General features: G+C 36.1%; 3 protein-coding genes across 3 annotated transcripts; 2 read left to right on the forward strand and 1 right to left on the reverse strand.

Moving 5' to 3' along the window:
- Positions 1 to 4,942: 4,942 nt before the first annotated feature.
- LOC136987486 (uncharacterized) lies at positions 4,943 to 5,371 on the forward strand. Its single transcript, XM_067285219.1, has one exon. The coding sequence runs from the start codon at positions 4,943 to 4,945 to the stop codon at positions 5,369 to 5,371; it is 429 nt and encodes a 142-aa protein (XP_067141320.1).
- Positions 5,372 to 5,414: 43 nt separating this feature from the next.
- LOC136987487 (uncharacterized) lies at positions 5,415 to 5,810 on the forward strand. The gene has a single exon (XM_067285220.1). The coding sequence runs from the start codon at positions 5,415 to 5,417 to the stop codon at positions 5,808 to 5,810; it is 396 nt and encodes a 131-aa protein (XP_067141321.1).
- Positions 5,811 to 15,222: 9,412 nt separating this feature from the next.
- Positions 15,223 to 23,398, reverse strand: LOC136987500 (patched domain-containing protein 3-like). Its single transcript, XM_067285232.1, has 3 exons — positions 23,312 to 23,398; positions 16,906 to 17,241; positions 15,223 to 16,739 (listed from the first exon to the last, which is right to left on the reverse strand). The coding sequence occupies exons 1-3, from the start codon at positions 23,367 to 23,369 to the stop codon at positions 15,391 to 15,393; spliced, it is 1,743 nt and encodes a 580-aa protein (XP_067141333.1). The 5' UTR covers positions 23,370 to 23,398; the 3' UTR covers positions 15,223 to 15,390.
- Positions 23,399 to 23,757: the final 359 nt, after the last annotated feature.

Here is a 23,757-nt window from a genome sequence, read left to right on the forward strand (position 1 = left end):
GTAAACGTCTCTTCGATTGACAAAGGGAAATAAATATAATAGCAATTCACCAACAAAAAACGACCGAGTGGCAGGATTTTTATTTTTCAAGGTCGGGCGTTAAACAATGAAGTTGACATTCGACTCGGTTGAAGTGAATTGTTTGGTAATTCCCGGAGAGCGTGAAATAAGTTTGCAGTATTTAAACCCGTTTAAAAAATATTTTTTAAAAATGTTTTTCTACAAATTACGCACAATTATTATCTCGATTAATTTCAAATTTTTGCGTGTGCTGTCAAAACATTAAATTATTTCCACGTAACGTTTGCAAGATGCCTGTTTGCCTGTTAAATGTGGTTTTAAACAGTTGTAATCGGCGAGTAATAATTCTTTGAAGGATTGTATCGATAGATTTTTGAAATTAACGAATTTCACCTTAAACATTAAGGGATGATATGAGAAAGATTTTGCATATTTTTATTAAATTAATTTCAAACGTATATTGTAAATATAAACGTTTTGAATTATGTAAATTTTTAACATAATCGTTCAGGTAAAAAATGTATTTCATTTACATTCAAGGTGAAACGATGTATGGGCTATATTTGCTGACAATTTGATATTGAGTTCCGGTTTGATCTCAGTGAACTAAGTAAAATAACTTTATTTACTCTGATCAAAACAGTTTTCTATTAAAAAGTTTCTTCAAACACCTTTCTCATAATTTTATATATAAAAATCGTTCCGGGTGGATGATCTTTTAAATTACGAGAGTTTTAAACGAAGAAAGTTGTTTACCGCATATAAAAGCTGAATAATATTTAACAATTATTATTATCACCGCTAATAATACTTCATCTTTATAATGTGTTTAATTAAACACATTTAACGTGCGACTTCAATGTCACATATTAAATCTATTTAAATTCATTAAAAACTTCATATTTGCTCCACAGCTCTTTGGCTTTGGACAATGATTTTACGCATTACTGGTATTTACAATATTTTAAAAAACTCATCGCTACGCTCGAAAGTAAACCATTTTTCGTTTTTGTAATAATTTATAATACAGTATAAAAGTTATGTTTTAATAACTTCTCGTAAAAGATGGCCTCACACGAAATTTTAACTCTGAACCGGTGTCGTAGTCTTTTTTAAAGTTCTATATGGTTTTTAAATGAATATTTTTTATCGTAATTCGAGAAAATTACTCCTTTCAAGCTATTCTTATTATTTAAATCTTATATCCAAGAATAATTGAAAATTATCGATCTCCTAATCGGCCTTTGCCTTTATTCCCTTGTTCGAATGTCGGAAATGTCGAGCAAGAGCCCTTGCCAAGTTATTTACATACGCGACAATTAGCCTACTTAATTTTGAAAGTGTGTCGCTGCGCTCGGTGAATTTTAATTTCTTGGGAAGCAATTCGGATGAAGTATCCTCCTTATTAGTATATATATATATATATGCGAGACCCTAGATTAAATCTCTGACTTGATATTTTACTTTCGGTCACTCTGGATTGATTTTTTTGTATATTTGCGATGGTATATAAACGGTGTTATAGTTATCTGTGCGTAAGTTGTAGTTTTGCAATCGGTGTGAACATTCATTTATAATGCCAGGAAAATATTTTTATATAATTTTGTCTATCGTTGTATTTTGTTATGTTTCTGCGTATTTACGTCGCTATTTTTCGGACAGGAAAGTTCACTCGAACCATATATTAATTTGAGTAACAAACTTCTAAGTATTCGAAACACGTCATACTATTTTCACATTTGTGAAAAAGATAAGTTTACGGTATTTGATATAGGCCTAACACATATTTTTAATAATGAACATAACCAATTGACAGCTGATATATGGAATTTCAAAGAATATGTCACAAATGTTCTTCATATCGCATTCTACTTGTATACTTGCAAGGCCAAGTCAATCGGAAAAACTACATTAGCTATAAAAAAACGATTAATACAAATATTTACGACTAACCTATAACGAAAGTCGTGTGATTTTATTCTGTTTTCCAGCCACGGATTTTGGAAGAAAAAAATTTTGACTTTATCCAAATGTAGATTTAGTAGTTATTAACGATTTAATGCATTCATTGTCTGATAAAATTAATAAATTATTTATAGTTGAATACCATTATAATGTAAATGTAATGTGAAGTCAGCCGGGGATACGGAGTTTGGACTGTACTCGTTGTATCTCTTAATCGGCTAACTAATCGTTTTGATTAGCCTCTATGTCGAAGGATGGCGTAATCGAGTTTTATTATAAAAATGGGGACAATGACAGTCTTGAAATCGTATTCTCCGTTTGTCAGGCTCCCGACACCAGATAGGGATGAAAGTTCGCGCCCTATCACGCGTATAATATAGATAATTTCTAGGAGAGCTATTTAACAATAAATGCCTTAAAAAGTAAGAACGAGTGGAACTCAAATATAATATATATAAATATTATTTACTGGATTAAACAATAGAGTATATACAACATTCCATAGACATTATAAACAGGCAAGAGTATCATATCGAAAGGATCTAAAACTAACTTATTCTTTACATCTAACACGGATGCTACACGAGAGACAGAGAGCTTACAATCGTTCTAAAATATTATACTACCTTCTCTTGAGGTTTGATCTCTTCGGTTGTCGTTACGTTCTTTATATTGGGAGAAGATAGGGAAGATTATACCTAACTCCGTTATCTTGCTTGTGTAGGTATTTTCTTCTGCCATATTTTAACTTAAAATTAAAATTCATTCTAATTTAAACTTAAACCCGAAAGTATATAATTAAGTCTATAATTATCTAAATCGACGATCTCTATCGATACCAAAACCAAGAATTGTAATGCGACACAGATCCCTACAGAATGTGAATTATAATTTTCTCACTGACTTAAATCCAACCTTTTAATCCTTTCCAATTTACACCACTTTTGAGTATTCAGGGGGATTTTCTGATTCGAAACCTCGCTCCCTAGACACCATTTGTGAGGGCTAGCCGGGGATAAGAGTGCGGTTGTGACTTTTATGCCACTTATTGGGCAGTCCAGTTGGGAAAACTGATCCGCAGAGTCGAAGGACGGCTTCATATGACGTAAATGAGGAGCAGAAGTCCGCGAGGAATCCCTGCTAGTTGTTTTTTCCTGACACCAGCCTAGTTATAGCGTTAGGCAGGCTCGTAACCTTAAAGGAGAAATTTCGAGTAGGAGGGTCGCGAGTAAGTGGAGTGGACGTAGGATAAGATATGAGACAAGGATGAGACCATATTTAAACAATAACAAGAATTTAATAAAGTTAAAACAATTTTCGAACAATTTTTAAACAAGTGAATTTTCGAACGATAGAAACGTTCGAAAATTTAAACGTTCGCTATTTTGAAATAAGCAAAATTTCGGAAATTTTGTCTTTTCTCGCTCCAATTCGTTACTTTTCGGCAGAATTTCGTTTAAGAAAACTTTAAGAAAACTTCGAAAGAATATAGCCATAGCCTTGAAAGTTTATTAACCGACGGGGCTCCGGCCTTCAGTGACAGGCGGTGCGACACGTCGGCTGAAGTATCCATGGTCGCATCAACATGCAACTGTCTCAATTCATGACACGCCAAACTACTAGGGCGTACTCCGTAGGCGACGCGCATTGCCGACGCCCCGGCGATGTGACAAATGAATCTTTAGTCTGCACAAGGACGGTGCAGACTAAGGAAGCATGTCCAACAAAAACAAAAATAAACACTACAAAAACTGCAAAAGCTACATAAACCACGAAAATTGGATCTACTACGATTAGAGACCCTCAACATAGGAACACTCACAAGCTGGTCTCGTGAACTGGCCAGCGTACGTAAAAACCGACAGATCGACATCGCCTGTCTCCAAGAAACAAAATGGAGTGGTGCAAAAGCCAAGAACATTGGAGAAGGCTATAAACTTTATTACTATGGTTCAAGCACTAGAAGAAATGGTGTAGCCATCGCCGTCAATGAACATATATTCAGACAAAAGTCACAGAAGTAAATCGAATCTGTGATCGTTTAATCTCCATCAAACTCGCCTCAGATACCATGACTGTTCACATCATCTCGTGTTATGCACCGCAAACTGGATGCACAGATACAGGGAAAGATGACTTCTGGAACAAACGCTCCCTCATATGATGACCACCTAACAAGCGCGCGGGCATCAACGGCTCACGCACGGCCAGGACTCGCATCCGACCATGAGACTGCACCCGCCCGCGCACCAGACACATTCAAGCTCGCAACCCTTACCGCCTGCCCGCTCATCCTCAGTGACACGTGCGGTACCCCGCGCACCGTCCTTCTACCTGCTACCTGCTTTTCATCTCGTAGCCTTACCTACGGAACTTGGGCTGCGACGTCTCGCGCCTGTCACCGACCGTCTTATCCTAATTTTGTTGCACGAAATTCACTGGTCGTGACCTCTCGTAAAGATCCGCTCTGCTCGAGTAGCGTATCTGGAAATCCTCTTAATCACAAGAGCCTGATGAGTCACTTCCGAATCTCTCATCTCTATTCTTGTGCCTCCGTAGCAGCCGAACGGTTATCCGTTCGATATCATGCTGGCTTCCCGCTGATCGTCATAGCCTCGTGTCCGTCATGACTGTTCTCTCTCGCTTCGGAGGGACAACGGACACTGTAGTACCTCTCTCGGTCAGGAACGTAGCATAAACTATCATCAATACTCACACTAGATCTCCATGGGGGGGTCTGCTGGAGGTTAGTCTCGCGATTGCAGCGCGAGAGGATCTTTTGTCTTCCCCTATGCTACTAGATTCGGTTTCGCCGCAATCCCGGTCCTGCACACCCACAGATAGAAACACACCCTCGGTGATCGTTTAATCTCCATCAAACTCGCCTCAGATACCATGACTGTTCACATCATCTCGTGTTATGCACCGCAAACTGGATGCACAGATACAGGGAAAGATGACTTCTGGAACAAACTGGACATGTACTGTACAGTACCTACAGTCTGTGAACCCAACTGACCATATCATAGTTGGAGAAGATTTGAATGGCCATGTAGGACAACAAAGAGGTAGATATGTGCAGCAGCACGGTGGAAATGGCCTTGGAGCTCGAAATGCTGATGGATACAGAATACTCGACTGTACAGTTGCGCATGATTTAGCCCTAGCAAATACTTTCTTCAAAAATCGGCTGACACACCTTGCCACATACACTGGTAGCGGTCACATGACCCAGGTAAACTACTGGATGGTACGCAGGCAAGATCTGAAGCTGATCAAAAATACTGAAGTGATACCTAATGAAAATATTGCTCCACAACATCGGCCACTTATCATGGATATTCGAATGAGCCAATTAAAGAAAAAGCAAAAAGATGTTAACTGAGACTGAACGCTTCAAATGGTGGAAAATCAAAGCATGCAACAACATGATAAGTACTGCTTTGAAGAATTTCAAAGTGAACCCAGACAGACTTGTCGAAAACATGTGGAATAAGGCAGTACAGCAGATCCATCAGGCAGCAGAGAAGACAGTGGGAAAAACTAAATCTGGGCGACGGTATCTTGACAAGCAAACATGGTGGTGGAACCGAGAAGTACAAGCTGCAGTAAAGGAAAAGAAGCAAGCGTTTTTGCTATGGAGAAAAACGCAGCTTGAAACTGATCTGGATAAATACAAACGCTTGAAATCAGCTGCAAAAAGAGCAGTGGCTGTTTCCAAAAGTGACTACTATCAGGATATTTACGACCAATTAAACACACGAGAGGGAGAAAACATGGTGTATCGCCTTGCCAGATCACGCCAGAGATTAACTCAAGACTAATCATGTTACCCAATTGAAGAATGCAGAAGGAAAAATGCTTAACAACTATCAAGCCATTCTCCATCGCTGATGTGATTACTTCAACAACATAAGCAATAGTGAATTTGATCATCCACCAATAATAAGTCACCTACCAACTCTGGATCCAGTTCCGTGGATAACAACCAACGAAGTAAAAGGGGCAATCCAGAGGATGAAAAATGGGAAAGCGACAGGGCCCAATGACATTCCAGTCGAAATCTGAAAGATGCTTGGAGAAAATGGAGCCTCATTCTTAGCCTCACTTTTCAATCAAATTGTAACTGAAAACAGGCTTCCTAAAGATTGGACAACCAGCACAACAATACCCTTATGGAAGGGTAAAGGTGTAACTATGTAACTGCTCAAATTACAGACCAATTCGCCTACTCTGTCATGCTTTAAAAATATTTGAAAGAGTTCTGGACCAAAGGCTTCGAAGCCATATAACAGTCACAAGCAACCAGTGCGGACTTGTTAAAGGTACCAGTACAACAGATGCCATTCATGCTGCTCGTCTCCTCATGAAAAAACATCGTGAAAAGAATAAAACAATACACCCGACTTTCCTAGACCTTGAAAAAGCCTTTCATCGTGTTCCACACTTGCTTATCTGGAAAGCACTACGCTCACATGGGATACCAGAGGAATACGTAAAGTGGACACAAATATTATATCACAATGTGACGAGCGAAGTTCGCTGCCCAGCTGGAACCTCTCCACCATTCAAAATAACTGTTGATGTGCACCGAGGATCAGCACTCTCCCCATTGCTATTCATATTATGCATGAACACTGTCACAGCTGACCTGCAGGCAGCACCCCCTAAACACTATTGTACGCTGATGATGTGATGTTTGTACATCAAGACAGTACAGCTCTCCAGGAGTTGCAAGCATGGAGTAACCAACTTAATAAATATGGGCTAAGCCTAAATTTAGAGAAAACAGAATATCTCGAGTGTGGCACACAAACTGACAAAACGATCCAAGTGGCAGACCAGACAATAAACAAAATGATTCAGTTCAAATATTTGGGATCCGTGTTATCTGCAAACGGTGAAACAACGCCTGATGTCATAGCACGAATAAATGCTGCCTGGCTCAAATGGCGACAAGCCACAGGCATCCTGTGCGATAGAAAAATGCCCGAACATTTAAAGGCAAAAATTTATAAAACAGTGGTCCGCCCAGCAGCTGTTTATGGAACTGAATGCTCGCCCACAGCAAGAAAACATGAACACTCTCTACATGTAATGGAGATGAAGATGCTAGGGTGGATGCTGGGCCTAACCCGATTTGACCACGTATCAAACGACGACGTTCGACAACGACTAGGAATAACAGGAATTGACAAGAAAATGCAGCAGGCTCCCCTAAGATGGTATGGACATGTCCTACGCGGCGAAGATACATCAGTAGCAAAAACAGCCATGCAATTGAACCCAGGAGGGCGCCGCCCACGCGAAAGGCCCAAGAACGATGGATGCATACCATCAGGGGGGACATGCGCATTGTCAACCTCAACCCGGAGGATGCCAAAGACCGTGCCAAGTGGAGACGACGGTTGCAACAAGCTAATCCCTACCATGGAAAAAGGCAAAGAAAGAGAGAATAAAGGAATAAAGTTAAAACAATTGAATACAATAAACCGAGAGATCACTAATATCTTATAACTACAGTAGAGCATCGATTATCCGACTCAATTGAGAACTGGGGTTGGTCGGATGAGTGAAAAAACGGATAACCGGAAAGTATGAAAAAATATATTATTAGTATTCTATAGTATATTAGTATATCGCTATTAATCTACTTCGCGTTAAATTTTCATCAATGTTAAGCCTAACAATTTTTTTTAAAAATAATAATCGGTGCTATTGTATCGTTAAAAATTATTTCTTTAATTGTCACAAAATAAATACAGCACTGTACTGTATATTGAAAAATATAAAACAGAAAATATATATATTTAAGAAAAAATATAATTTCTTACAAGACTATACATTTACACGAGTCCTTATCTTTCCAGTTCCTTCACACGCTTTTTAGAAGCAATAACAAGTCTACGGCGGAACTGACCTTTTATTGGAGGCTACTGTCCGCCATCCAATGTAAAACACTTATAGAGTCCTCTAGCGGTAGCATATATATTCTTAAAAAATAAAAGAAAATACAAAAAAAGAAAATTATATTTTATCTTAAATGTGAATTCGTCCCGGCAATTTTATTTAATGTAATTATTATTTTTTAAGAATATGTATGCTACCGCTAGAGGACTCTATAACTGTTTTACATTGGATGGCGGACAGTAGCCTCCAATAAAAGGTCAGTTCCGCCGTAGACTTGTTATTGCTTCTAAAAAGCGTGTGAAGGGACTGGAAGGATAAGGACTCGTGTAAATGTATAGTCTTGTAAGAAATTATATTTTTTCTTAAATGTGAATTCGTCCCGGCAAATTTTTAATGTAAAAAATAATATATATATATATATTCGGATTACATATTTTACATAAAGTAGGCCTGTACATTAGAAAAATAAGTCCAAAATTTTCTTTTGCTTCACAGCTGATTCTCGTTTTTTTGCCGCTAAATCTCGCACACGTTTAAAAAACAGCAATTGGATAGCGTAGTTAAATAAAATTAAGCCTGGTTTAAATCCTGGCCTCCCTTTTATAATCGAGCCAGTGTTGCCAACTAAAACACGCAAAAATTTAACAAAAATAATATTAAAGTAGCCGAGACATAGCCAAATATTGTAGCGCCACATCACTAGCGGACTGAATTCGCCGACTAGAACGCGGTCGGTTATTCGATGTTACGGTTGATTGGGAGTCGGATAATCGATGCTCTACTGTACTCTAAACACGAGAGACAGAGATTACATACACATTAAATTATATTACCTCCACTTATGTAATATTCGTAGTCGTGGTCGTAGTCGAGAATGTGAATCTTGTAGCGTAACTTTTTTGTGCGCATTATAAAGTATTACCGACTTGTATGTGGCTATCTCTTCTGGAGATCTATTACGGCCAATTCGGGTTCCGTTGACCTCCGACGAACTGCGCGAAAAGGCGGGAAATCTACCCGTTTTTATAGGGACGGCTGGGTAACTGACTCATCGTCATAGAACAGGGAGATAAAGTTTTAGTCAGCCTAGAAAGAAAGTTCGTTTTCTCTTCCGTCGGAAGTGGATGTTGTTTGCACAAAGAGGTCTTGATAAACTATGCAATGTATTGTGGGCTTGTTAATTTTGTTTCAGAAATCCGGAAAAAAGAATAGTAGTCTCAACCGTAGTGTCATCACCATCGGTATACAGCGAATTTTTAAAACTCATCATAGTTTTTCATTGTATTTTTGACTTGGGAAATTGTGTTCTCCATTAATGGTAAGTTGTAAAAAGAAAACTTTTAATACTTCCTCTTGAATAGTAAAGACTTGCTGGATATCTTTAGCAAAAGTAGCTAGCTAGTGTATTCCATGTATTTAATTTAATCAACCGCCATTAAGAAGTATAAACAATAAATTAAAGATTGTATGTTGCGAGACAAATGGAAACTAACGTCGTCTATTCTCTTAGTACGGGTTCGCTCGAAAGATGAACAAATTGAAATTCTTTTTGGACCTTTTATCACTGAACACTTCTGCCATTACAAAACGATTTTAAAATATTTCATCCGTGCGCCAAGTGGCTGAGAAATTAATTAACAGATGTTAAAAATATATATACGCGTTTGCTGGTCGTGTTCGCGTGAATAATTAGCGTATGTATTAAAGAAGATTGAATGAAAAAATAAGTTATTATTTGGAATTGAATTGATTGTATGAAGCCAACATATCATGAAATTTATTCTCAATTCTGATAATATTCTTTCAATGGCAACTGCAAACTTCCCATTATGTCAGTTGATATTCTGAAATAAAAAATCTTTGTCTTAATCTTAAAGTATATCTTTCCTTCCTGGCTCCAGACTTATCTTTTACAACTCTCGTTGCCCTTTTTAGAAAAAGGTCGGAGAACTCGGTGCCGAAATATTGAACGAGTAGACTATTATTGATATCCTGACAATTTTCCATTCCCTGCTCTAATGCTGCAGTAGGAAAGTCTTCTATTTTCAGATGTCAAATCAAATCAGTTTGAGATCCATCCTAATTTCATAGCGAAATTTACAGTCTCTTCGAAATGCAAAATCATTGTTCTAAGCCATCCAATAATCACGGACTTCATAAAGCCCTTAAGTGTAGAAATTCCTCGAAAGTTAGCCTTAATAGTTTGCGTAGTTTTCTAGAAAGAAGACGTTAACAAGTAACACGCTATGAGGCAAACTAATCGTCACGACTGTCCGTCTGTAGTAGAATTGAAGAACTTTTGCAATCTGTTTTGTTTATTATAAAATATTAGAAAACGTACTGTAAAACCAGGATATTCTCGCCTCCGGTACACGCTCTTCTAGTGTTTTTACAGTTGATGAATTGCGCTAACTTTTCATCTATTTTCACACGCTTCATACTAATCACTTCACGTCACTTCAGTTTTGTTTTTATGTTTTTTATATCAAATGTATTGTATTTTTTAGTTTCTTTGATAAAGAAAAATGTTTAATATTTTTGTTTCTGATATACAGCAACATTACATTCATTTTAAGTAAGCGTCACGAAAATATACTTGTATTTAATTCCAAACAAGAAAAGAAATTTTGTAAAAAAGTGCAAGTAATGAGTGTGTGGACAACGAAACTGATATTCCGTTGCCAAAAGAACTCAATGATCAGGCAAAGTTTTCAAATAAAAAATTATTACTCGCTGTCCAGGCAGCTCCAAAACGGAGGTATATTAGCGGCATATAGCCTAAAACTTTTTTCACTAAACTTGTTTCCTCTACAAAATTTATTTCCGGAATAACTCCTGAACAGACCAGTGTTGTTAATGACGACTTGTTTCGGAAGCGATGTATGCACAGATCACTCGTTCTATAACGATTAATGTTTAATCTTCTCGGTTCACATTTTAGTACAATTAAACATGATAATTTATTTAATGTCTACATTTTACAATCATAATTATTTCTTTATGGAATGCCGCGATGTGGGAGACGTGAAGTAATCGTTCCGACGTCGAAAGCCGTAATCGTGGCGTGGAGAATTATTTGGTCAAATATAGTTTTGGTGTCGGTAGGCAATGCGATTTCTAAAGAGAAACATTTAGGCTTTCGAACAGACACTTGGCGGTGCATTCTTTGAGTATTTATTTCATTAATTTATTGAAGGAATTGCGATTACTTTCTATCAGTGGCGTGCCGTGACATTCGATGATAGGGACGCTGCGTTTACATAAACATTTTAAACAAATACAGGAAATGACAAAAATAAAATTTATTTATTTTAATTCTAAAATAGACAATTGAGACGAAACAAAGATGTAAAAAGTTGTTTTTATTACTTTTTATAAATTAACTCTATTCGGCGTTATTTTCCGCCAAGTCTAATTACTTTATGATAAAAATCGCTGGTCAGCGATTCCATCGAAGTATTTAAAAGCTCCTTCTCAATCGAAAGCAACGCCAGATGACAATCATTCCTCCGACCGAGTGTTCCTCGCGGATGTATCAATTGGCTTCGTGGTTGAACACTGCGCTCAACACGCACTGGTGGATGGCAGCGTGAAAATTAACGATTTTAAATCGTATGGTTTGTTACTACATCTTTGTTCGCATCGTAATTAATTTGTAATATTTTTTACGTCTAAGAGTGACTCGCCAATATAGGCCGGACACTAATATAATTATTGCAATTCACTACGTAGATAAGCCAAAAAAATCCACAAAATTTACTTAAAAAATTAAAACTCGCTTGGAAAAATTGGTTTTTATAATATTTGAAATTATTAGCCTCTAAAAGTGATAACAATTCGAAAGATTTTATGTCCGAAAATCTGTAAATATAATTATAATTAAATTACAAGGGAAGCTGTGGAAACGTCGCTTCCCTTTAATTTCTAAAGTATACATTTTGCGCGATTATTTTCATATTTTGCTTTGAATTACTTAGAATTAATATTTTATTACAACCGCATTATATATCTTACTACAAATTTCTATACATGTGAGAAACGACGATAAGATTGCTATTGTATATTCGAATATAAATTCGTGTATGCGTATTCCCAATGGAAGCGCCGTATCGTCGAATACGGGACGGCTTCCACGGCGAAAATATTTAAAGGTGTGTAAAGAAGCCAGATTATACGAATTCGCTCACGCGCTTCACAGAGCACTGATCTCACGGGGTTTAGCCGGTGGATGCTACACACCAAAATATGGTATAACGAATCCTACGATTCCATCCATTACTCGCTGGTAGGGAGCTATTTGACTAAGTGCATTGTTTTAACATTTAAAAAGCAAAGAAGATTCTATGTTATTTTACGTACGTTTTTTTTATAAAACTATATTTAATTATAATTTTCTCATGGATGGCACGCCACTGCACTATATACACTTTAAAGTAATAGTGAAAGGTAAGTGACCTGTACCTAAATGTGTATCGTGTACTGTACTGTACGTCTAAGAAAGCGATAATAAATTGAAAACGATTCATCTACTCGTGCTTGACAGCAGTTTATTTATAGTATCTGTAAGGTTTACAGGGTTTGGTGGAATAGTATGTACTGTACACTGAATTTGATTAAGATTAGTCAGATAGTTTCTTTACAGAAACCTCAGAACATCTACTTTTTAATTATGATCACCCAGTACTGTACCATACATAACTATGATAGGCATATTAAATGCAATATGTTCGTAACTACTTATTTACGAGTATATTGAATTTATCGAAGTACTGTACTGGATAGTTTGCAACTTACATTATACTTGTATTTATAATAGTTGTACTTTCTATAATATACAATATCTCAAAATTTATCGAACTTGTAAAATATATACAGTGTAACTTACATTACTGTAAATACATCGTACGTCCTATGCAGTTACATAAGAATCAGTGTTTTGTAGGATACCGTTTATTGTTGAATATATCCTGACATTTTTGAGACAATGAATTTGCAAGTTTCAGAAATTTTTCTTTCGTAACGAGACGGAATCGTGATTTAATAATACTTTCCATTAATTCTTGTTTATAACCTGTCCGAAAAGCATATACAAACCGCTTTAATCCAGGCCATGAGCTCTCCACAGAAAGTAAATGAGGAACAACGAAAAAAGTACGAGACGAAACTATCAATATTTAATAGTGATGGATTAAAGATTAACAGAAAAAGGAAAAAGGTTTGATGCCAGACTCTTCGGTTAAAAAATGAAACATCCACAGGGTACCATTATGTAGATATTCATGGCATCTGCTGCTGTTGAATGAATTTAAGTATTGCAGCACACTGTCAATGGAATGACTATGTCGGAAGTATTCATGAGGAAACAATTACTGATGACAATCGAAGACGTTTTCCTGTATCAAATAATTTTATTTCTCAGTAATGTGTAACATCATTTAACACAGTAGAGAATTTAAAAACAATGCCTTAAAAAACTCAACATTCAAATTTGACAATAACTTCGAAACAGTCCAACTTTGTCTTACTACAGAAAGTTTGTGTAAAGTATTGGCTTGTAAACGAGGTTGTAAACAGAGAGGGAACAAAAGAAATGCCAATCTTACTAATTGGATCCACGTGTTGTCCGGTGATGGCCACTTGCCAGGTCGTAAACACCTGGACGTAAACAAGTGGGTCGGAATATTGGCGGACGTAAATGTAACCTTCACTATCATCCGATAAAAGCTGACCTGGGTGAGAGCTGTTCGCGCAAGGGAGGTTTATGATTAGTCGGAAGTTTCCGTCCAGGAAATCCTTAAATTGCGGAGCGAACGGAAGAAAAGGGAGAGAAGGGCAAGAGACTGGGTACACGGTAGTCTCAGGCACTTGGGAAGCCCGCTGAGCTTAGAGAGAGCATACTCCTCTGGTAAACATCTCACGGATGGGTAAGTTCAGAGGCTGGACGAACCGTGCAGCTGAGCCACTTCTTAGGCTGACAAGCTTCTCAAAAACCTAATCGTTCCCGTAAGTCAAACTACACCACGCTTCTTGTTTAATGTGTTTTTTAACTTGTGTAGTGTCTATATTTTTGTAAATAAACTGTAAATGTTGTCTAACTTGAGTGTGGAGGTGTTCTTCCAACGAACTTGGATCACATCTAATTGAGTCATGAGAAATATGGCAAACCAACTCAACGAGACGGAATTTAGGGAAGAAACTTCACTGCCTGCCTTTTACATTAAAGTTTCTTGTATTGTACAGGTAACCCCCGTCTAACAGGGCACTTTTATAGCATGTATTCATACTAACACGGTTCGAGAATTGGATAAAACCCTCGTACAGCATGAAATGTAATAAAAACTATTAAAAGCAAACTTTATCTAATTTGAAATTAGAGAAACCCCCGTACAACAGTTCGATAAACGAGATAAAGCTTTTAAGTACGAAAGATACCTCATTTGGCATTTTTCATTCGAGCTCATACGTACTATCAGATTTTCCTGCATAATTTTCGTGAACTATTAGTATATAAGTACTGTATGTAAATTTTCTTTTCCCGCCTTCTGTCCATACAGCTGGTCCTTCTCGAAACATGTTTCAGTGTTGCCAGATCTCGACACTTGCTTTCGGTGTTGTTTAATTTATATTATGTATCACTTCTTAAGAAAATTTTAATAAAGATATTTATCTTAATTATGAAAATATAATACTTTAATCTATACTCAGACTGTCTGAATATTGTATATCAAACACCTTATTGCTGAGAGACTTTATTTATTATGTTGAATAAACGTTTTCAACCCACTCAAGGGGTCATCATCAGGTTATTGATTCTACCTGAACTTTTACAGTAGTTCTTTTAGAACTGTTTCTATCGAATCGCCAGGGAATTCAAAGCGTTTCGAACAATACGTTACATTCAAAATATATAAAATATAAACTATCTAACTAGTCCATTAAATACTGAAATTCAACCAATAAAAATAAATAATGAAATAAAATACAATAAACAAATACAAATATAAACACAGTAACATAGGATTTTTGCATCGATTGCATGTTCTGCATTAAACTACGTAAATATAATAGCATGTTTTTTAATTTTTGGAACCTCCCCCCCTTTTCGTACTAGTTCTTTGTTTCGTATAACACGGTAATTTTTTGGAATATAACTATCGTGTTATACGGGGGTTACCTGTACTTACTGTACTTCGACAGCTAAGATATAAACAGTTATTATTATGTCACAACTTCATCTTATTATGAAAGAATCGTTTAATCTGCACCCTATCATATAACAGATATGTTTTACATCAAAATCAGAGTATCATACAAGTACTCGATAAGTATAAAAATTATTCATTTATTTAAAGCTTTCAAATATATATTTGCTCTCTTCTTGTGTCTTATAGTTGAAAAATATGCGTATGTGTAGCTTTAGATATATTCCACTAACAAATAATACAGTATATTTTTATGTGTAAGTATTCTTGGCTACCAACTTAGTATAATCTTTCACGTATAATTATTAACCATCTCATTCATTGCCATGTTCACAACTCCATGCGACGACATTTCTTCTTTTCCAGGATCATTTAATTTATTGTCAGTATTCTGTTTTTCTCTTTGGAATCTTTTAATCCAAAACCAGTTTAAAGTCGACATGATGACGGGAACAAATAATATTCCATGTAAGATTGATATTATACAAGAGATAATTATAATTATTACTGAATTTTTTGTCTCTACCGAAGGAGAAAGTAAATTGAAAATCATTGCTAAAATAGTTGTTATAGAACCTTGCAAAGTTGGAATTCCTGTCATAGATATAGCCCACATTAAACGAGAATTAGGGTCCTCATCCCTGCACGACACGTAAGCACACGCAACGTGTGCCGCATAATCTACAGAAAATCCAATAATAACAATAAACATTGTAGTAGTGGTTATATTTACACTAATGTTACAGAAGGACATGTAACCTAAAACACCTAGTCCCACAGAAACTATGTTAAATAACACACATACGATAGAAATGACATTTGGCAAAAACACCAGGCATACCAGAGATACTGTCATCAACACAATGGATAAGGTTTGGCTACAAGTAACAGGAATGGCATCGACAAGGTCGAAAATGTAGAATAACGGATTATAGATGATTGCGCGAAACGGCATTTCGTCTACTTTCAGCCTTAACTTTACCAATTGACGGTAGAAATGGTTCCCATCGCGCGTGATGTTTGTTTGAATAAAGAACCGACTGGCGATTATATGCGTTGCGTTTTCATCGAACGAAATGTCGTTTTTAAATCTTTTCGCCTCGGGAACACGAAGAAAAAAATTCTTCAGAACAAACGTAAAATCTTCGGTGTTTGTCAAATTATACGAAGAAAACAATAAGGATATTCTCTTATCCGAGATGAACCGAAGATAACTCCTCAACCAGGATTCCGTCATTAGCGATCCACCAATCAGAGGATCGGATTCCAACGTTTGCATCGTTTCTTCGACTTTCTGTTGGACGAGAGGATCGGCGTAATCCAGCTTCTCTAGAATGATAAACTGTAACCTGTGTTGATATTGATAATAATATTGCTTCTGTAATCTATAAAATCGATCTCGATATGTATCCCCGATGACGTTTATATTTAGATTAGCTTGAAAAGAGAGTTTGGAAATGCCCCAAATTGCAAATCCTAAATACAAGAGATACAATATTATTACAAAAAGTTTTGCAACGTTCGTTGTCAGAGATTGGATGAAATTTTCCCACGTGTTACTAATAAGCCAACAACGAGAGTCTTCACCGGTCGATTCGGGTTGAACGTAGCAAAATATGTTGTTCAGAAAACTCTTTGTGCCTGCAAGTAAAACAGTATTGTTATTTAATTCAGTTAGAAAAACATAAATTAATGCATATATTCTCTGTTTACATTAAAATAGCTTCAATCGTAATGGGTTTCGATAGAAAAAGTAAATAGGAAATTTTAAGTGTAATTTAAAAAGGAAAATATATTTCTATTTCACCTGTAGACGAGAAGTTGTGCAGAGGAACAAACACTAAGGAATGCAAATTTCTTTCTTCTGCCTTTCCGCAATACACGAAAAGAGCTGCGATGAACGTGATTTGGTATACGTAGTCGAAGGCGAGACACGTTGTCATGAAGACACAGAATATCCTGATCATCGGTGTAGATGAAAATATAATTCCTACCGCGAAAGAAGCGATGTTGGTGAGGGATGTGAGTGTGATAGAAACACCCGTTTCGGCCAACGTTTCCGCCAATCTTTCTTCTAGACACTTTGTCTTTTCTGTTTTCTTCCAAGCAGATAACATGATAAATGTGTCGTCCATTCCGATTCCTAAGAGTAAAGAAAAGAGCACGTTTTTCGTTAGTTTTTTCTCAAACTTTTATTCACATTCGATTATTTAATTCTAAACTAACATTACGTAATATAGATTTCAATTGTTATGAAATTTATTTAAAAATTTCGATGCGAAATTTAAATTATATTTTACATTCGATCTTGTATTTGATTCTTAAATATAATTTTAAATTATAATAAATGTACAAATTTAATAAGTATTTATAAAATTCAAGTGTGATTTACTATAAGGAGTAGCGATTTCATTAACGGTAAACTATTTACAGGATATGACGTAAAATGCTCTCACTGGTCACTTTTTAATTCCTGCAACTATAAACTTTTACAGCACGTTCTATTTTCTAGGTACGATTTTAGTTCCGTTTCAAAATAGAAGAAAGGGAATTCCATTGAATAGGTGGTACTAAAGATTACTTCGTTGTCGTCTCATTGGTCCTATTTTATTGAATTAAATTGAGACTTTCGAGTCTACTGCGATTAAGATTTTGATGGCGGATCAAAGTCATTTGTTTTACTTTTTTAATTCAGTGTTTTATGGTAAATGCAAGTTTTTCCTTTGTCGTTAATCGAATGAAGCCTCGGTTGGGCTATGGACCAAAGACCTCCGTCTTTTTCTATCTTTCCACTACTCCTCTAAAAACATGATTGTTACATCGTCAGAATTTTTTCTTACGTCTTCATCTGTCTTGTCTATTCATCTTTTCTTGCTTATTACTCTAGATCTTCTCTCCTCCATCTGCTTCTTTAATACTAATTTTGGTATTTTATTGTCTTCCATTTTCTTGGTATGTCGAAGCCATCTCAGTGTAATTGGTGCTACCTTTTCCTTAAATTTTTTCATTCCAGTTCCTTCGCTTTTTTCTTCATTTATATTCTGTTTCTTTTGGTCTTACTTAGCATGTGCTTTAGGAAATTTTGTTTTTGCTGCCTGGAACTTTCTGTCTTTTCTTCTTTATATAGTCTATGCTGCAGCTCCATATTGGGACAAAGTATAATTGATAAAGATTCTCGTTACATTTGATTTGCACTTTCTGTTTCCAGTTCAAAGTTCTCACTACTCTAATAGAAGCCTCAGCTTGCTGTATTCTTCTACTTTATCTTTTGCTTAAGTCTTGAGACATCCAAAGCCGTAAACATCCCCTAATGATTTCCCATTCATTTAGGTTTTCCTTCTTCCGTCCTGAGTCATCCTTAATATCACTACTGTCTGCTTTCCTCTCGAATTATCTTTATTCCCCATTCCTGGAGAGCTCCGTTCCACATGTTCATTTGATGTACTTTTTTCTTCTGTGTTTCCCAGCAATGCTATATCATTTGCAAATAGCCAGGTTCTCGACTTTTTTCCATTAAACATTTTTTTAAAATTACATTCTTATGAATTTCATTTTCTTCCACTCTTTTTATATTTTTTTTTTTTTTACTATCTCTTTAACTCTCGTGTTCTACCATGGAGTCTTCTCTTGTCTTTTCTTGCATTCGACATATATTGACTGCACATTTTATATATGTTTCGTTAAACGTTGCCCACTCTTCTTCTACGGTCTGTATTTCTGACTTCGGAATGTGGATTGAGAGTTCAATCTGATAACTTGTGTTTCTGGTTCTTTTAACTTCCTAACCTTTACTTTCCTTTTGTTACTTCATTTTTGCTCTTGCTCCAACACTCAACATTGCAGTGATCCTTCTGTGGACTTTACCAATACCCTCATTTGAATCTGCTGCTTTTCATTTAGGAAGTACCCAATCATACTCTTTGTTTTCCTTTCATATCATCCTTATCAAGTTATATTTTGTGAATTCTTCTTCCTAAACGAGATGTTTCCAATTAGCATCCCATTTCGTTAACAGAAATCAATCAATAATTTTTTTTTCTTACTTCTATTGCCATATCGAAATGGGCTAATAATTTCTTCCAGTCCACTTCTCTCCTTCCGTACTTGTGCATTTAGGTACCCCATAACTATGACTTTCTTGTCTTCAATTACTTCTACTTCTCATAATAATTCGTTCAACAATTCTTTCTGGTTTCCTATTTTGAAGCATAAACCTTCATAAAATCGTCGACTCTTTTCTCAAATTTCACTCCTATTTTTATTAAAGCCGCCGCAAACTACAGCTTTGTGAGAAGAAAACTATAGTAAACGTGCGATATGATACCGATGACGTCAATAGCTTCGCCCTTTTCTTCGCGCCCGTGCGGCCCGAATTCAATAAATGAATGAAATCGAATAATAAACACATCAAATATCTTTTAGTGAAGAAACGAAACACGCTATATACATATCTCTAAATATAACATAAGAGAACATTGAAAGTATAATGGAGTTCAACGAACTTATTTCTAACTACAGTAGAGAGTCGTTATCCGAATCAATTGGAGACTGGGGTTGTTCGGATAACCGATTATGTGCGAAAAAATATATTAATCTGTCCGATGTTGAATTTTTCTCCGTTGCGTGTCGCTTCGTGTTGAATTTTCGTCGATTTTAAGCCTAACGAAAATTTTTATAATAATAATCGAGGCTATTGTATCGTTAAAAATTATTTCTTTATTTTGTACAAACAAAATAAACATATTGAAAAATATAAAAATTATACTTTAGAAGTTAATCTAGTATCAAAAACGTTTGATTCAGCACGACACAGTCCGACTGGAAAGCGCTCGGATAACCGGTGTTCGGATACGCCTCTCTACTGTATATCTGTATTGTTACACTTCGCGTGGAAGCCACAACTGAAAGATAGTTTACAATTCACAAAACATATGTACTATACAGTACAAACTACCTCGACTTATGTAGTATTCGTAGTCTTCATTGGTTCGTGGGAGTCAAGGAGGTGAAAATGGAATAAGTTCTCCTATATGATTGGTGCATAAAGTTAAAGTATTTATGGAGGGGAGATTTTTCTACGGCAGCCTGGAGTAATGTGGCAATTAAATGAGTAACTGCCCACTGGGGCAGACTTCGTGAGAACTCTCCTTTTTGGAAGCTAACCGAGAACTCCTTGATCACAGGATACGGTTCTCCTTATTCGAACTCTTTTACCCAATCATAATGGAGGGTTGTTCGTATGTCAATGGAATGTTCGGGGATATGTGATGGGGTGAACATCCAGATGGACGCCCAACTTAGTAGATAAGGGGCCGTCCATAAATTACGTAAAGGCGATTTTGGCCATTCTAGACCTCCACCCACCCTGTGTAAGAAACGGTAATATTTTCTTTGATCCCCTTCCCCTTCCCTACCTTACGTAATATTTATGCATAATTTTATAGAAAGATTTTAACGAAAATAAATTTTTTTAATGAAACCCTAAAAACTTTAGGTCCAAAATATATAATTATTAATTAGTTAATTAATATGTACTTTTATTTATAAAAGACTGTGAACAAATTTAAAAATATAAAAATTTAATGAATTCCAATGAACAATTTATTTTAAGAACTTTATTTAATTATTAACAATCTTTTTATTATTATCATTAACCAACATCATAATACTCATTTTTATATTAATTTTAAGTTTCACAGAAGGACGTAAAAAACTTCGACAGATCGACCAACTAGTGCACGTGTAAACAGAAACTTCATACAAAATAAAACATGAGAAAATAGAAACCACATTCTCTTGCCATATTGGTTTCATCTTGGCCAAGGCCAAAAAAATAAACTACGCGCTTCTTAAATGTGCTACGTGCAGCCGGGGACTAAACCATAAAGCTTATAAAACTGTATCTAATGGGGCAATACAACCGATGCTACTTTACGCGGCCTCTAGCTGGGGTCGTGTAACTAGTAAAAATTCAGTAGCAAGTAAATAACTCTCTTTTCAAGACAGTTTGCCATCAGAATTTCAAAGTGCTGCAGAACCGTTTCTACTAATGCCTCTCTGATACTAGTAGAGCTCTTTCCTTTGCCATTATGTATTGTAGAAAAGATTCTAAACTGCTACATCAGAACTACAAACATCAAGGCTCAACAACAGTTTCTAGTTCTATCTACGGCTGTTCAAATGCTACCACACTGCAATTACCCTACTATCTCTGATCATCATCCTGTAAACAAGGTTATCTCCAGGATACATTTGATGTCATCTACTTCCTCCATGGATAACCATGCAGACATTAACATCTACACAGATGGGTCCAAAAGCCCCTTTCGTGTCTGCTCAAGTATCTGTATCTTCCCCAAACTGACATATTTTGCCCAAAATATGTTAGAAGGTATAGATACCCCTCACATATCAAGCTGAAGAAGAAGCTGTCTACCAAGCTGTTCAGCGGGCCACTTCACTACCAAACAAAACTGTCTATCAACATTTACAGTGATTCTTAGTCCATCCTAAAATTTCTAATAAATACCAACTTCAATAGCTATAAAATTACATGTATCCAGCAACATATTAAAAATCTTGTAAATAAGATAACTTTTATGTTTGTTCGTCATACTGGCATTCTAGGAAATGAAAAAGCCGACTTTCAGGCCAAGTCAGCTGCAAAGAACACTGACTCGGACTACACTCACAAACCTCTCTCACGCAGCAGCCTTAAAAATTATATTTGTGACAACGCTACGCAAAAGTGGAATCAACAATAGTTGAGCAGTAAAACTGGTAGAATAACAAGACTATTTTTCTAGTGTCGAATGCGGATTCTCATCGCCACTTAGAGATTTAACGTTTGCTACTGCTCAACTTCTTGCTGAGCATAGTAATTTTAGAAGCTACCTGGCGATGTATAACCGGGCGGAAACTGCCTTTTGCTTTTGCTCTCCAGAAAACCTAGACACCATCGACCGTATGATCTATCATTGTCCAATTTACGATCAAGATAGATGTATTCTGACATTAGAAATCTTTACGGTTGGTTTCGAGTGGCCACGTCCACTCGACACGCTTGTTCAGAAGCCACTGTTTGATACTTTTACAATTACGTTCAAAAAATGTGGAAGAAAAGACTATTCATAATTTAGAATTTCTAGTTTTACATTTTAGTTTTTACTAAAAGCCGAATACTAATTTTAAGTTCACATTGTATCATGTATTTTGGTTTACGTATTCTTAGTGTTATATACCCACAGGAGTGGTGCACTTATTCAAATAATAAAAAAAAAGCAGTGAGAAACTCTTACACGTCCTTTCTCCCATGACAAAAAAAAATGTGTAGAGAGTGAGTCTGCTGGCATTATTATTCTATCACGTCACATCTGATGGCGTCAGTACAACGAGCGTTCCTAATAGAGACCGCCAAATTAAAGCCAAATTCAAAATTCCACCAATCAACGAGATTAAAAAATAAAAATAAGAATATTACGTAAGATGAGATCTATTATCCCCATACCCCCGAGTAAGAAATCGTAAGAAATCCTTGACCCCCACCCACACCAAAATACCTTACGTAATTTATGGACGGCCCCTGAGGGGTGTGTGAAAGAAAGTCAAATTTCCTCTTTCTCCCAAACGACGAATGTCACTTCCCTTTTTGTGAATAATATTTAGAAAAAAAAAACATATTTTCTAATAATATTTTAACTTAATAAATCCCGATACTCACAATAATTAATCCGGACTATTTCGTCGTTAAAATTGGTTCTCCAGCCTCCCTACACTCCTGAACTTCCTCCCGCCGATTATTATTATTATTTTTTGTTTCCTCGTTTAAAAGGGACCATGAAAGGGAAACATTGAAATCTCAATATAAACTGGAACAAAGAAGAAGAAGAAGAAAAAAACATTGGGACACGATTGTAAACATCGATTGTAAACACGTTAGATCGACTCTAAAGGACATTCCGGAGAAGGCCTTCCAGAATGCCTTCCAAGCCTGGAAACATCGCCTTCGCAAGTGTATCGACGCAGAAGGGTGCTATTTCGAAGATTTTTGACTGTAAGAAAATGTTCAATAAATGGTTTTTTATAAATTTGGTCGCATTACTTATGGAACGCATCTTGTATAACATTATTCGAGTAATAATGTTAAATTGATTAATTAATTTAATTTTGTCATAAATAAAAAATGTGAATGACGATCAAAATCGACGACTTACCTAACACTAGAAACATAACCAGTGTACTCGTTGCTGTAAACATAAACCGAAAATACATCAATAAACCAACTCCCGAAATTACGCTCATACCAGTAGCCACCGCCGACAAGATTCCTATCCAGGGCTTGCTTCTGAGAAAATCGGGCGAGAGACACGTCACAACAGTGAATAATGTCATCAATAACATACAATACGGAACGTACTTAATGGAAACTTTTAAGACATTTATTCTGGAATCTTCCTGCGAAGTGGAGATGTCTTTCGCCACGTTTAAGTTTCTAAATTTAAGGGTTTCAATTACGTCGATGAAATTTTTTTCCCATTTTATACTCAAGTCTTTTACATATTTAGATTTATTTAAAAAGTAAATTAATCTCAGAGAGCGAGCAGAGACTATTTCGTCGTCGTCGTTAACCGCGACTCCTCCCAAAGAAAGTACGTCGTAG

This window comes from Centruroides vittatus, unplaced genomic scaffold (assembly GCF_030686945.1).
Source record: "Centruroides vittatus isolate TY-2023 unplaced genomic scaffold, ASM3068694v2 scaffold_2342, whole genome shotgun sequence".
Classification (NCBI taxonomy): Eukaryota; Metazoa; Arthropoda; class Arachnida; order Scorpiones; family Buthidae; genus Centruroides; species Centruroides vittatus.

Excerpts from the sequence above, each read along its gene's own strand:
- LOC136987500 (XM_067285232.1), bottom strand. The coding sequence starts at position 23,369 with ATGTATTTTCGGTTTATGTTTACAGCAACGAGTACACTGGTTATGTTT. Across the intron at positions 17,242-23,311 it reads GGTTATGTTTCTAGTGTTAG|GAATCGGAATGGACGACACA; the intron begins GTAAGTCGTCGA and ends CTTTACTCTTAG. Across the intron at positions 16,740-16,905 it reads GCACAACTTCTCGTCTACAG|GCACAAAGAGTTTTCTGAAC; the intron begins GTGAAATAGAAA and ends TTTTACTTGCAG.
- LOC136987487 (XM_067285220.1), top strand. The coding sequence starts at position 5,415 with ATGATAAGTACTGCTTTGAAGAATTTCAAAGTGAACCCAGACAGACTT.
- LOC136987486 (XM_067285219.1), top strand. The coding sequence starts at position 4,943 with ATGACTTCTGGAACAAACTGGACATGTACTGTACAGTACCTACAGTCT.